We start from the raw sequence: 13336 nt of genomic DNA, 5'->3' as shown, positions 1-13336 counted from the left end.
TCAGAATTGCACTCAGAAAATGCAGTCTCCTCCAACAGCACTGCGAGTTGTAGCACACAGCCATCGGTGTGTGGCAAGGCACAACTGCCTACTCAAGAGTTGACCTCTAGACCCAAAACAGGCAAAGCAGGCAAGCCCAGGTAGCTCAGCTGAGACCACAGCAGCACACAGCATGGCAGGACTTATCTTCACACTTGTTGCCCAAGTACACGCACAGGGAACGTGCACAGGTACTACAATAGTACTAAGAGCAGCTAAGAATAGCCTCCACTCTCCATGACTTCATGCTCTGTAAGGCTAGGTAAGGGGTTAGACATAGATTATAGATATATAAATACAGATTTTTCAGGACCACGTAAGTTGGAGCACCACTTTGCTGCAGCCTTTCACACAGCAGTAAGCAACCGTAGGAAGGTGGAAGGCAAAGATGCCGCCCCTCACTCTAAGTCGATTTAGGCTTACAGTCCCATAGGGCATGCTCTGATGTCAGCCACATGTGTGAAACAAGTGTCTCCAGGTTTACAGAACAGCCTCAACTGGTAGACGTAAGTCTCTTCAGATATTTGCATTAACCTTGCAAGTCAGCACACACAAGGACTGGTCATTATCTGGAAGGCTGACCATCCCACCCCGCTTTGGCAATAAGAACAAAGCCAGTATGTTTGGAAAGCATTTTCAAACTTTATTTACAACTGTCACAGTGACAAAAATGTAGTTTGAAAAAAATGCTAGCTTCTCCCTGAGGCTCAAAAAGAATTACAGAAATATAGAATGTATATCATACAACAGGAGGAGTTTTACTGGAGTGCTTTGTTCTTTAGATACGTTCAACAACAAATAGAAATATACACAATACTTCCAAAAAAAGGATGCAGACAGAAATATGCAAGTCTTTAGGGCAGACAGCAGGTCTGAAGTCCAAGGATTGCCATCTCATTGCTGCCCACATGGTAATATCTTTGATATACAGCTTTGACTTGGTGGTACAGACGGTAGAGACCAATAGAGAGTAACACTTAGAGATAAGACAACTGGCTGGTATGCAGGTGTACAAGCTCATTCCAGTAAGACAGCAAGACTAGAACAAGCGTTACAGATACAACAGCTGAATCCATCACTAGAGAAAATGGTATCACCATATCATGACTGTTCGGTGATCAACTGTCCACCAAGATGGGCAGGGAGCATGTATAATCGGGTCTGCATTGCTGGACCAGAGACCAGCCGCAATGTAGGAACACTGAAGTTCTCCTGCTTTGTGCTAACTCATCTCCAAACTCCTATCTGCCTGAAACAGTTATGCAGAGCTGATAAGTTATTGCCATTATGTTTAAACACAAGCAAGACAAGACTAAAACAGTATGTTAAAAGCAGTTCCCAACCCCCACCAGCGTTTAACTACTCATGAGGTATTAAAAATACAAATACACACATGTCCAAATAGATTTTAAAAATGGAACCAGTTATAAGCAAAGGGGGGTGGCATTGGGATTATTATGAAAGTTTGGTTAAGGCCTTGACATTTCTTTTTCTCTTCCATGATCCCAGATTTGGTTTAGGTGGTAATTGTTCTCATCCTATCCCAAGACCAACTGGCTCCCAAGCTGGTCCCCGAAGCTGCGAGATCATCACTTTCCAGGAAAGCAGAGGGTTACCCTGTCTGGCAGCAGACTGGCCTCCTCCCCAAACAGAGACAGATGACTTCTCCTTGGAGCAGGACATGGTGAAGGGGACACAACCACAGACTTCACAAGCCAGTCTGCACTTCATTAGACATGCATGAACATTTCACCTTTGCTATGAAGTAGAAACACATCTTGGCTCAGGACTCCTGAGCTAATCCTCTCTCAACAGACCCCTCCTGCAACCCCCCCCCTCCCACTGGTGAGCCACACTAGACCTGGTGTTTCATCTTTGGGTTACCTCCAGGTCTGGCAGTACTCCCCACCAGGCATGACCCTACCAGCCTGTCCTGCACTGCCAGGGCTCTGAGGAGACTCTGCAGTGCAAAGCTGGAGGAGATCCCCCACAAGCCCATTATTGACCAGCAAGTTGGAGACATGAAACCCTACAGCCTCAAGGACACCAAGGTAAGGAGGTGTAACCCCCACCCTCTGGCTTTTGGTGCTGTACAAGACAAGACCAGCCACAGCAGCCTCAGCAAATAGGAGAGAAAAATCTGAGGTGTTCAAACCTACACGAGCTCTTGCTGCAGACAGAAGCATCTTTACATCCGATGCGCATTACCCCACGCTAACCACCTGCAAGATAAACTAGGGCCTCACAGTAGAGATGACAAGCAGCAGCCTAACATTATCCTGCAAATACAGCTGTTCAGCATTGAAGAGTCTAAAGGCAAACAGAGGGGAAAACTGCTTTGGGAAAAGTGGCTGGAAAACAGGCTCAACAGCGAGAGCAAGAAACCCAACTACTCCTATGGATGCTCACGTTACCCCAGGAGGTGCTGAACCAGGGAGAGCTACAGGCCCCTCGTCAGTAGAGCATTTAGCCATGCTTTGCTACGGACACCCTTCCACCCCCCGATACACAAAATGGAAGCTGTAAGAAAGGCAAATCTGAGAGATGACGGCTCTGTTCTCACACTTGTAGCCAGAGGCAGCTCCTGGCTGCAAGGTCCTGCCTCCGACTTTCCTCCCCCTCCCCAGGCTCCCCCCTCCAGCAGTCCTTCCGTGGTCACCCTCTGCCATGTGCTTGGAATTTCACTGCTGCCTCCGCCTCGGAAAAATACAGATAGTGATCTCGAGAACAGCAAACATTTCTCTGCGTTACTTCCTTCCTTCCTCAGGAGGTCTGGTGACACCGAGGGCTTCAGTTCTCAATACAGAGAATACAAAAAAACTAAGATCTCGCAGGTGCAAAATTGAACTTGTCTTTTTTTTTTTAAAAAGACTTTCAAAAGAAGTGTGGCTCTTCCTTCAGAAGGGTGCAGTCCCTTGCCTTTCCTCAGATACCATTTATTGCTCCTTGTTGTCCTTCTTTGCGTCTTCACAGTTTTCTTCCTCCTCTTCCTCCTCCTCCTGCACAAGGAACTCTTCGGGTGGCCATCTCAGCTCACCGCTCTCCACGTCGCCCTCCGTTGGCTCCACCACGATTGAGGGCAGGCGGTCCTTCAGCTTACAGTAACGGTCAAAGTCTGAGGGATCAGGGAAGATCTGAAAGAGCCAAGAAAGAGTCTGTGAGAGGGGCTGCATTCAAGCAGTCTTATCCAAAACCCAACTCTCAAGACACCTGGGTCTTCCGGGCAGAGTAGTCTGGACACAGACTAAACCACTGAGTGATGGGAAGACTCTTGAACTTGTAAATAAGCTTCTCTAATCTCTGAGTATTGGAAATAAGTGCTACCCAAGAGGCTTCCAAAGCACATGCTTGCCTGGATAGTGCTCAGCAAACAGGCATCTGCCCTTTTGGATATTTATCCAAACACCTCACACGCACACACACCACCATTTTTGCATTAAGCTCAGTGAGCAAACTCATGAGCGTATCTCAATCTGACATCTCATTTCCTGCTGCTGGTCAAGCTACACAAGAGAACAGGATTGTGCTCCAGGCTCTGCTGCTGGAAGGGAGAGGAGGTACGTGGCAACTCGGCGCTAGAGCAGTCCAGGCCCTTGCAGCAATGGCCTGCATCTGGTATTGCTCCAGGGCCACAGCACCACAAGAGAGAAGTTCAACTGCATTTTAAAGGTAGTTTCAGCAGCATTCCGCATGCTACAGCTACTATACATCAGCAGTGAAACTTATTTCAGAACACTTATTCTTATTTAAGAACACTCATTTTGTGGAAGGGTTGAAGGCTGGACTAAATTTCTTAGGGCAGGAGGTTCCTGTGGCATAGCTGGCAATTAAGTACCCTGGTGTGGAGGAATATGAGGACCCCCTTATTCCCAGCACAGAGCAGTACCTTGCCCCTTCCCTCCCACCCATAGCTTGCCACATGGGTGCTCAGGCATTGCAGCAGCACCAGGGCCCATACTTGCTGGCAGACCCAGTGGGAGGCACACTCTGATCCCACTAGGAACCAAGGCGAGGACATGGGTGCAGGAAAAACTGCCAGTGCAGCGTTAGCAGGAAGTTCACATGACTGAATCGCAGTGTGAACAGAAGAGGTTGATGTTATTTTATAGGGATGCCCTAGGAGGGGAACAGCTTCAAACCCCAGCTCATCCAGAAGTGAACTGATGGGTGACAAGAACCAGCCACCACATCAGATCCCCTGGTTGGTAACCAGAAGATTAAACAATCGCCACCTATTTTAAACAATTTTATCAGAGTGATAATTTCACATTACAGTTGCATTTAAACACCCCAAAGAAGATAAATCACAAAATGCATTCTCCCCTCCAGGCTGCAGATGAGATGAGGAGCCAAGCACAGTGCTCTTTGAAGACCAGCTGCACTCAAGCAAGCAGTCAGAGCATCCTTGCAGGGAACAGCACTGCCAGCCTCACAGAGGCAAACTGCTCATGAGTACCTCAGCTTGAGAGCAAGATTTGATCTGTTTTGTTTTTTGTGGTTCCAGTTACAAAAGCAGGTTCCCCATCCAGAAGCATTAACCATGAAGCATCATTCTCCTCATGCCAATCATCTAGGTACCCACCACCTTGGGAAGCCCCAGCCCAAACCCCAAGCAAAATATCATCGTACAGTCTAGCAACCACTAACCACATCACTACTTCCTTATCGATATTCAGTCTTCTACCGTCCAGCCAGATTTCCCCCTCACATCCAAAGCTTTGTGGCAACCAGGCTGCCAACCCGAGAAAGCCATGGGGTTGCTACTTCATGCAAAATCAGGCAAGAGGGGTGCCTGGGAAAGGAACTCAGCATGAAGGTGATACACAACAGGTGGGCTCTTTGCACAGAGCCATCTGGGCCCAGGGACAGTAGTGCCCAACTCCTGTGGCACCCACCATCCATACGCTTTTCAGGAGTTGGGCCTTCGAACGCAGCCACGTTAACATGGACGCTGCAGTATGAGCTACTTGCTATTAGTCACTGCCAGCACAAGCGAGACAGTAACTGTTTCTTGGAGCTTTGTGGCTTCTGCTTGGCCAAACAAAGGCAGTTTCAGAGACACAGTGCATTACTGGAAGTAGAGTCAGTGGCTCTTCAGCATCAACTTGTTATCTAAACTCAGGATAGGAAAAAAATACCCTTGACATTGCACGGTTTAGAACACTGCAATGGAAAAAGAAGTGTGGTTCAGGAGGTTACATAAGCTGATAATGTCATGAAAATAGCCTCCTGTGCAAGAAAAATAGCCGTATAATAATTAAACTAACCCTTGGCTGCTATCATTTTAAGCACATTAGGTCAAATTGGAGCAGTTTCTTTGAAAATAGTCCGCCAGATTTTTTTTCCAGAAACTAAGTAGTAGTCATTTCCTTACAAACAAAGATCCCCGAAATGTGGTGCGCAGCTTTTTTAATAAAAAAAAAACCTAGCACAATCTTATCTCAAACAGCTGCAGGACAGGCCGAACCCAAGAAGGTCAGGATTTTTTCCACTAAGTCATGCTTTTTAATCGTCGAGGCAGCATGAAGCGAGATGTTGCAACTGCACTTTCAAGGGGTGTGGACAGTCAATGGAAAAAATACACAAAGGCAGATTTCCTTGCATGTGATGAGCGGGGCGACGCAGCAGGCCAAGCACAGGGACCCAAGGAAAAAGGGTTTCGGATTAAGACTCCATTTAGCACATCTGGGGATGCTGGGTGGAAAAGTTACCCCAACCCACCTCCCCACTTCAAAATAAGCTGCGTCGCCAGACTCTTTATAAAAAAAGATAAGTGAACACTAGCTTTCTGCTGTCACACATGAGTAGTGCCATGCTGCATTTGTTGGTCCCATATGCCCCGTATCTGGTCCCACTCCAGATTTAGACAATGGGAAGAAAAAACAACTCTAAAACTTGCAGCCAAATCCCCATTGGGAATGCAGCAGCTCAGCTCTGACATGTGAGCTCAGCACCCTTTCGCACAGCAACCAGGACAGCTTGGCCAGCAAAACCTGCCTACAAGCCTTCCCACTCACCTTACCCAGCTCAGGTGTGTGGGAGGAAGCCTTTGCATCTCCCCACCACCCAAAGAGTACAGCAGCAACAGGTTAACTTCTCCCCCTCATTTGTCAGAGGGAGCCACCTCGCACACAGCTGAAGCAGATGCCTACTTCTGGCTGACCTGGTCACTTGATGGGGGACAAACGACAGCCACCAAGGCAACCCTAAAAGCAAGTTTAGCAGCAGTTCAAAGGTATCTTCCTCCCCCTCCCCTGCACGACACAGCACGAGGAGCTACCACTGCTTCTGCAGAGCACCCCCTTCCATAGCTGAGCCCCATCTCCTGGCCCACAGAGAGACACATCCAACTCCTTTTAAGCCCATAAAGGACACACATACTGCTTCTTACACTACTCAACACAGCTTCTCACTCACAGCAAGACTACTTTTCACAGGCCTGTCCAGATTATGTTTTGGGAACTGCTCTCCTCATGGATTGATTCGGATCACGTACAAATTGACCAAGCTCTTGCCTTGCAGCTGGAAAGGGCAGTGAAAAGCAGAACTTGAAATGAAAGCTTGAAATGATTTTAGAAAGATCATGTTTGCCTCTGTTTCAGATGATCTAGCTCTACTATCCTTGAATGAAGTCTTGGCAGCAAGAATGGGAAGTTTTCATTGCCCTGGGGAGGCTCATACCCTCTCTCAGCATTCACAGGGATGGAGAAACACCAAAAGCAGGAGAGATGTCAGACAATTAAGAGGATTAGCTCAGAGCTACCATAATCCAAGTGACACTTGCAAATTCAAAACAACTTCCACATGTGTACTCCATACCAACAACCATAGTTAAAATGCTTGTCTCCCCTCTCAGGGGGCTGAAAACTATTTCAATTATATTGCAGGGAGACTAAGGTAATGAGATCTTTCCAAATTGAGTTACTGGTTTGGGGGGAGGCTTTGCTTCATTGTGGTAATGCTATACAAGACTAAGTCTGCACCAAGAAGCATACACTTCAGGTATAAGATACACCCCTGATGTACACATATCACTCATCCTCCCAATACTAAAAAGCTAAGTTTTGTGTCTCTTCAGCAGTATCAAGTCAACATCCCAAATCAGCATTTAAGTTCTTCAAATAAAACTTCACTGCCATCGAAAAGCATGGCTAACTCATTTCAAGAAATACTTAAATCGTCTCTCAGCATCTTCTTTGGAGGAATTTTCCAGCTATAAGCAGCAGTGCTAATACATACATTTACTCTCACAGTAGTCATGAGTCGAAAACAAGCTCCATCTAGTAAGTGCACAGCAGCCTGTGACTCAGGTTTATGAACTATGACAACTCTCCAGTCACGGACAGATTGCCCTATCTTGGGGGACGGTGGCTGGGAAACTTCATACATCATAACAATTTTCCATCAGAGTAACAAGGGAGGAAAAAAACATGCACTGCGATGTTCTGATTAGCTGCTGTCTTCAGTCTGCATCTCAGTGGAACACTTTTTTTTTGGCATAGCATAGCTGCTAACATGATTAGTTTTGGCTCTGTTTATCCCACATCCTGCTTCTTTCTTCATTTAAGGTCCCAGGCCCTGGAATACACGTTGACTCAGCCTACTAATCTTGCCTAGTAACCACGCATCAGATGTGCTATGTGAATAAGTTGTCCTAAACTCGCTTGCTATCACCACCTTTTTGCAGCCCAGTCTTAAGACCTTCCCCAGTAGCGAGCGCCAGCCCTAATTCAGGACCTCCCCTGCACAAATCGAGGCTGCGCGGACGCAAAGCGCCTCAAACAAAACGATCACAAAGGAAGCTCAGTTTCCCCCCTTCGCCATCAGCCCCCTGGTCAGTAATGTGTTGGTCCCCCAGTTTAGATGGGGAGATGCAGCCCAAACCCCCCAGCACCGAGCATCACAGCTCCCCGAGGGAGTCAGTGCCTCACTGGTGCTGGCCAAAAGGCCCTGCATTCACCAAAAATTCTTTCCCCACCAAGACGACAACCCAGATCTTTCGCCATGGACACTGGATGGAGCGTTAAGCCTATTTACCTAGATTCAGTCAGTCTGACGCGATTCACAGCTAGCTGTGGCTGCGATTAACCTAGACAGATCCCAGCGTGATGCGATCATGACATAAAGAGCTCAAGCTCCCCATGACAACCAAACCCCAGCTGATGGCATGAGGCAAGCTCAGCCTCCACATGCCAATCTCCTCAAAGGGCGCCTGAGGTCCCACAGGACCAGCGAGCTGGCCAGACAGCCCGTCTGCAGCCAAGCAGCACGCTCAACCCAGGACACAGCGTTTGCTCAAAATAAACGCTTTGGGCATCAAAGTGTTTTCGGTTGCGCTCAGACTCCGCTCCGCTTCCAAGAAGTGAGGCAAGATTCGGGTGGAGGCACTGCTTTGACAACAGCTCTGCGAACTGATTGATCAGGCCATGTTTCCAGTAGCATCGTTCATGCTGCTGCGAGATGGCATTGGAGGACAAGCTGGCAGAGCACTGATGAGGCTTTTCGGAGAAGGGATATATCTAGGGGCTGGAAAACAGCAAACGGTACATTAGCTCCAACTGGCAGTGAAAAAGGCCTGTCTCACCGGAGACTGGCAGGCAGGAAGCACGTGAAGCGCTCCGTAGGCGCATCTGTTTGTAGCAGGGGCATCTTGAGCCATCAGCTGCATTTCAACGAGTTTTTTGTTTAGTAAGTCCCATGGGAATTATGGGACATCTATTAAAGATCCAGAAATAGCTCTTCACCGCAGGCACAAGACCCAGCATGACATCATCTCTTCAGCTGCATCTTCTGTTTCGTCTGTGCCGCCCTGCTCAGGCTCATGCCCCGGTTTCACCAATCACTTCTGCTCAGGCCCTTTAAATCTGTCGGCTGAACCATCTTTGGGGGGCTCAGAGAGCAGCTTTACATTGCAAACACAGTAATAAAACGGCTTTATGTAGAAAGGTTTTGAAATGAGCGCCCTAGCTTACAAGCATTTTGTCTATTAACTGGAAAAAAAATATTCTATTTTTAGATTTCTATTTCATTCCTATGGTGAGAGAGCACATTTTGCAAGTGAAACTGTACAAATTACTAAGCCTACACAGGCCACTTAGTTATCACTGAGACGACTGCTGCAGTCTGAGTTTTGACATCATTGCTTGAAGAGTAGCGATGGCCAGCCCACCAAAAGGCCAGGACACTTCGGCAAGGGGGTGCATACCTTCCGCTGGTGTCTAGACAGACAGACACTCCAGGGCACGAGCGGAGGCAACAAGGGGGTGGAGGAGGCTGGAGGAAAACCTTAACAAGTCCAGTTCCCTCCACAGCCAGCGAGACAAACAGGAGCCCTGAAGTTCAGTGAACTCCATGAGGCAGAGGAATCAGATTGCTGAAGTTCATACTCTGTAGGAGGTTGTTTCCTCGGTTTACTTCCAAGGCAAAAAATACTTTGAAACAGCGCTGTTGGTTGGACAAGCCTGTCTGCAGTTGATACTGGTGTGCTTTACAGTTCCAGCAAAGCTGCCGTACCACCTCCTCTGGTCCAGACAGTTTCATATCCCCATATGGTGGTAGAAGCAGCCCCCAGGCTCACAGCTGGGATTCTATGGACCAACTCCCAGGCAGTCCCTGCTCTACACAGCCCAAAGGGGGACATTTTGAACCTCATTTTGAGGTCTTCTCTGCAGTAAAATAAATACAAGCTCTACTACTAGAACAAGAGAAACTTTTAAAACTAAAAGCTTGCCTCTCCCGGTTCTGGCTCCACTTTTTTTGCCTCTTGTAGCCAGCCAAGGGCTGTTACACTCACATCGTGAGTGCCCAACTCCGCAGATGAGTGAGTGGAGGAACATGTTGCAGCTTAGAACAACAAGCCTCAGTGTAGGAGCAGTCATGCACCATTAGCCCTGTCTGTTTTTAAGTTATTGCACTACAGCCCCCAGACTAGCATACAATTTTCCATGTACCAAACTCTCTCCACCAGCAAGATGAAGCGCAAAGTGCCAAAGTCTGAGGTAGAACAAAGAGCTCACAGTGTGATTTGCATCAGATTTGTCCTTGCTGTTCTAACTTGAATTTTCAACCCTTTAAGGATGCTTTCAACTTACCTCGATGTATACTGTGACATTCTCAGCACAGCAGCCAGAGGAGGAGGGCTGGAACCAGCTCCCCAATCCTCTTTACACTAACCTGATTCAGAGCCAGACCTCATACACAGCCCACACACCACTAATGCCCCATCAGGATCTTCCATTTCAACACCTCAGCCCTTTCCACCATCAGTTTGGTTTATATCAAGTACTGGCAGGCAGTTCCCAGCTCTTGCAGGCATTTGAATAAAAAAAAAAGTCATCCATGACTAGACCACTACAGAGGAGAGATCCAGGATGCATAAACCCTGCATAGATATGAGTTGTCAGCATTTATGACTAACACACCTTCAGGTTCAGATGATCCACTCAAAACTGAACAGGCCTGTTCCCCAATTGGCCCAAGCAGACTTATCAAGGTCATTAGCACCTGGGGAAAAACCTCACTGAAGCAATCATTAGAACAAGCAGAGCACCTAGATTCTGCCTCTCACTGGAAAATTTGGGTAGGTGGAGCCATTTGACCTGACTGTGTTAAGCCTCTCCATCTGGTGACCCATAAAGACAACTGAGCATCCCATGCAGGCTGGTTTGATTGCTTCAGGTTTATAACCATTCTCATTGCTGTACGCTCCCTAAAGGAAAGGGAGGCCATATGCTTTCCACTAACTCAAGCGCTGAAGCACAGCACAGCTATTTCCACACAAAGTCAATAAACCAAAGAACTTGGACTATCCAGATCCAGAATTCTGACTGAAAAAAAAAAAAAAGCAATGCATCCCCTTTTCCTCCTGCAGCTTTGGCTTCTGCTGGAGGCCTCAGCCATGGCCCAAAGTTCAGTTGATTTCATGCTTCAGTGCACTGTTACTGTCCTGTAGCTCATTTTTCAGATGTAAATATGCAAGTACACAACAGCCCACCTCATTTGAATGCACACTTAGAGCAACTGCCTCTGTGCAGGTTGTGTAACATCTGCAAAAGAAGAGCCCTGCATCGGGATCTATTGGTAAGAGTCACCCAATGCACAGACCAGATGCGAGTCATCTGCATGCCCTCAGCACCTGTGTTAAATCTCATCAACAAGTCTCCTGGAAGAGTAGGAAAACATGGATCTAGTAGGCTAAGATCCACAATCCCTTTGATTAACTACCAGCTAGGGAATGAAAGTGATATGAAGACTAAAGGATTAAAGCTCAAGCTAGTTTTTAAGACCACCTCTTCACCCTAGTCATTGATCTTGAGGTTAATAGCTAATTACATTGTTCAGAACTTTGAGAATGAATGCAGCTCATGCCTTCAGGTAGCTATCTCCAGTGACATTTCGAGGCTTGTTTCAGCTGTCTCTGGCCTCACTGTATCTTATAAAAGATGTTAACCCTCTCCAATGAGCCCCATCAGTCATGAAAACCAATACATACATCAAAACAAAAAATCTAAGCGCCACATAAACAACTCTCTCCTGTTCTAGGCAGATCATTTGTATGCTGTGTTACAAAGTATCAAGAGTCCTCCCAGTCCAGTGAATGAGGTGAAACTTCTTTAACTGATCTCCCCACCTCCCACTGAGCCCCCACAAATGCTGAATGAGCAAGGGCTCGATCGCTTCAGAAAGCACCAAGTCCTTCACCAATCCGGTCTGATACCGAGTGATATTTTAGACAACTGGCTACTGCCAAGCAAGCATTCCAGTCTGTTGACTAGTTCTCACTACAGCAAGACCTGCTATTAGGTCAGGCTACGGAAAGGTACATTAGACCAAGTTTGCAGTCCAGCCCAGGCAATTCCACAGGGGATTACTGCCCTAAGCAGCCAACAAAGCACTCACCTGATACGACAGGCCATCCTTGCGGGGGCTTAGCCCAATCTCATCCATAGCTGGGGTGTTCATCATCACTTCAGTCATTTCAGCTGATCTCAGATAATCAGGGCTAGAAACAAAAGACAGCATTCAAATCATCTGAGGGGCTCCAGAAGGGCTGAGCAAGTAGCATCGGGAAAGAAAAGCAGGCAGAGGAGGCTGTCGGCAGTCTATTTCTGGCCCCTTCCTTCCTGCCCCCCCTCGGAAGGGGGTGGAAAGAGCTAGTAGAGACCGGCGCTACATCCCCTGCCCCTGGGAGCAGCTCCCTGACTTTCTCCCCAGGAGCACAGCCCAGGAACACCTCGGGAGGCTTTAACAGCAGCCGTTCACTTCTAACTCCGCTTCCTCCAGCTCTGCCCCCTAAGGGGGGAAAGTAAAAAAACACAGTAAATAAGTGCAAACGCTGGGGTGGTGTTGTGTTTTGGGTTTTTTCCACTTTTTTTAAGCTGGTGTGTTTCAGCTCCTGCTGACTTATTTTACAACCTCAGGGACTTCCACACCAGCGGAGCGCCCGGCGCCAATTCCAGCCCTGCTTTTTACAGCCTTTAATGGCATTTCCAGCCGGAGAAAGCGAAGAGAATTCCCACAGTCCGCGTTACCTTTATTGCGGATCATCCCGCTATTGCGGGATCAACCCCGCCGCTACCAGCCTCTTTCTCCCCCGCTATCGGGAAATCACGTCCCGGGACTTCACGCCGCCCCGCTGCACCGCCTCCCCCCGCGGCACACGGCGGGGAAGGGGGCGGCTGAAGCCCCCCATCACCCCCGCGAAGGCTCCGCTTCAAACCCTTACAGCCCACAGAAGCGGGATAGAGCCTCCTCCCGCCCCCCTCGCCTCCCCCCCACGCGGGAAGCGCCCACTCACCAGGGCAGGGGACACAGCACAGACATGAAGTCCCGGCGGAGGCTGCCCCGCGCCCTCGGGGGGGGGTGGGTGGCGGGAGGGGCACCCAGGCACTGCCCCGCAAACGGAGGGGCTGAGCGGCACCGGCGGACGCTGCGGGGCGGGAAGGGAATCGCTGCTCTGCCCGACGCTGCCCAGCACCGACCCCGCCGCTGCCACGACCGCCGCCGCCTCCCGTCTGAGCCCCGCAGCCGCCGCCGCGCCACTTTAAATGGCCCCGGGGGGCGGGGCCCGATCCGAGACCCCGCCCCCTCGCTTGACGTCAACATTTTCATGAATGACTTCGGCGCGCGCCACCTTCGGCGGGGGGCGGTCGCGGGGGGGGGGGGAAATGCGTGTCCCCGCGGTCGCCCCGTCTCCGGAGCGGGAGGCGGTGGCGGGCCCGGATCGGCCCGTTCGTTATTTTTTACCCCGGCTGGTGCGGCCCCTCCGGCCCCCCCCCAGGATGGCCGGTGGCTGCCG

At 49.0% G+C, this 13336-nt stretch overlaps 1 protein-coding gene across 1 annotated transcript; it reads right to left on the bottom strand.

Moving 5' to 3' along the window:
* Window positions 1-659: 659 nt before the first annotated feature.
* On the bottom strand, window positions 660-13112 carry LBH (LBH regulator of WNT signaling pathway). Its single transcript, XM_074578955.1, has 3 exons — window positions 12836-13112; window positions 11938-12040; window positions 660-3173 (listed from the first exon to the last, which is right to left on the bottom strand). Exons 1-3 carry the CDS (start codon window positions 12859-12861, stop codon window positions 2976-2978), a joined length of 327 nt encoding a protein of 108 aa, XP_074435056.1. The 5' UTR covers window positions 12862-13112; the 3' UTR covers window positions 660-2975.
* Between the last annotated feature and the right edge of the window lie 224 nt (window positions 13113-13336).

Source organism: Larus michahellis, chromosome 3, assembly GCF_964199755.1.
Source record: "Larus michahellis chromosome 3, bLarMic1.1, whole genome shotgun sequence".
Classification (NCBI taxonomy): domain Eukaryota; kingdom Metazoa; phylum Chordata; class Aves; order Charadriiformes; family Laridae; genus Larus; species Larus michahellis.
This window is presented reverse-complemented; position numbering and strand designations above follow the sequence as displayed.

Excerpts from the sequence above, each read along its gene's own strand:
- LBH (XM_074578955.1), bottom strand. The coding sequence starts at position 12,861 with ATGTCTGTGCTGTGTCCCCTGCCCTG. Across the intron at positions 12,041-12,835 it reads GTGCTGTGTCCCCTGCCCTG|CCCTGATTATCTGAGATCAG; the intron begins GTGAGTGGGCGC and ends TTTTGTTTCTAG. Across the intron at positions 3,174-11,937 it reads AGGATGGCCTGTCGTATCAG|ATCTTCCCTGATCCCTCAGA; the intron begins GTGAGTGCTTTG and ends TGGCTCTTTCAG.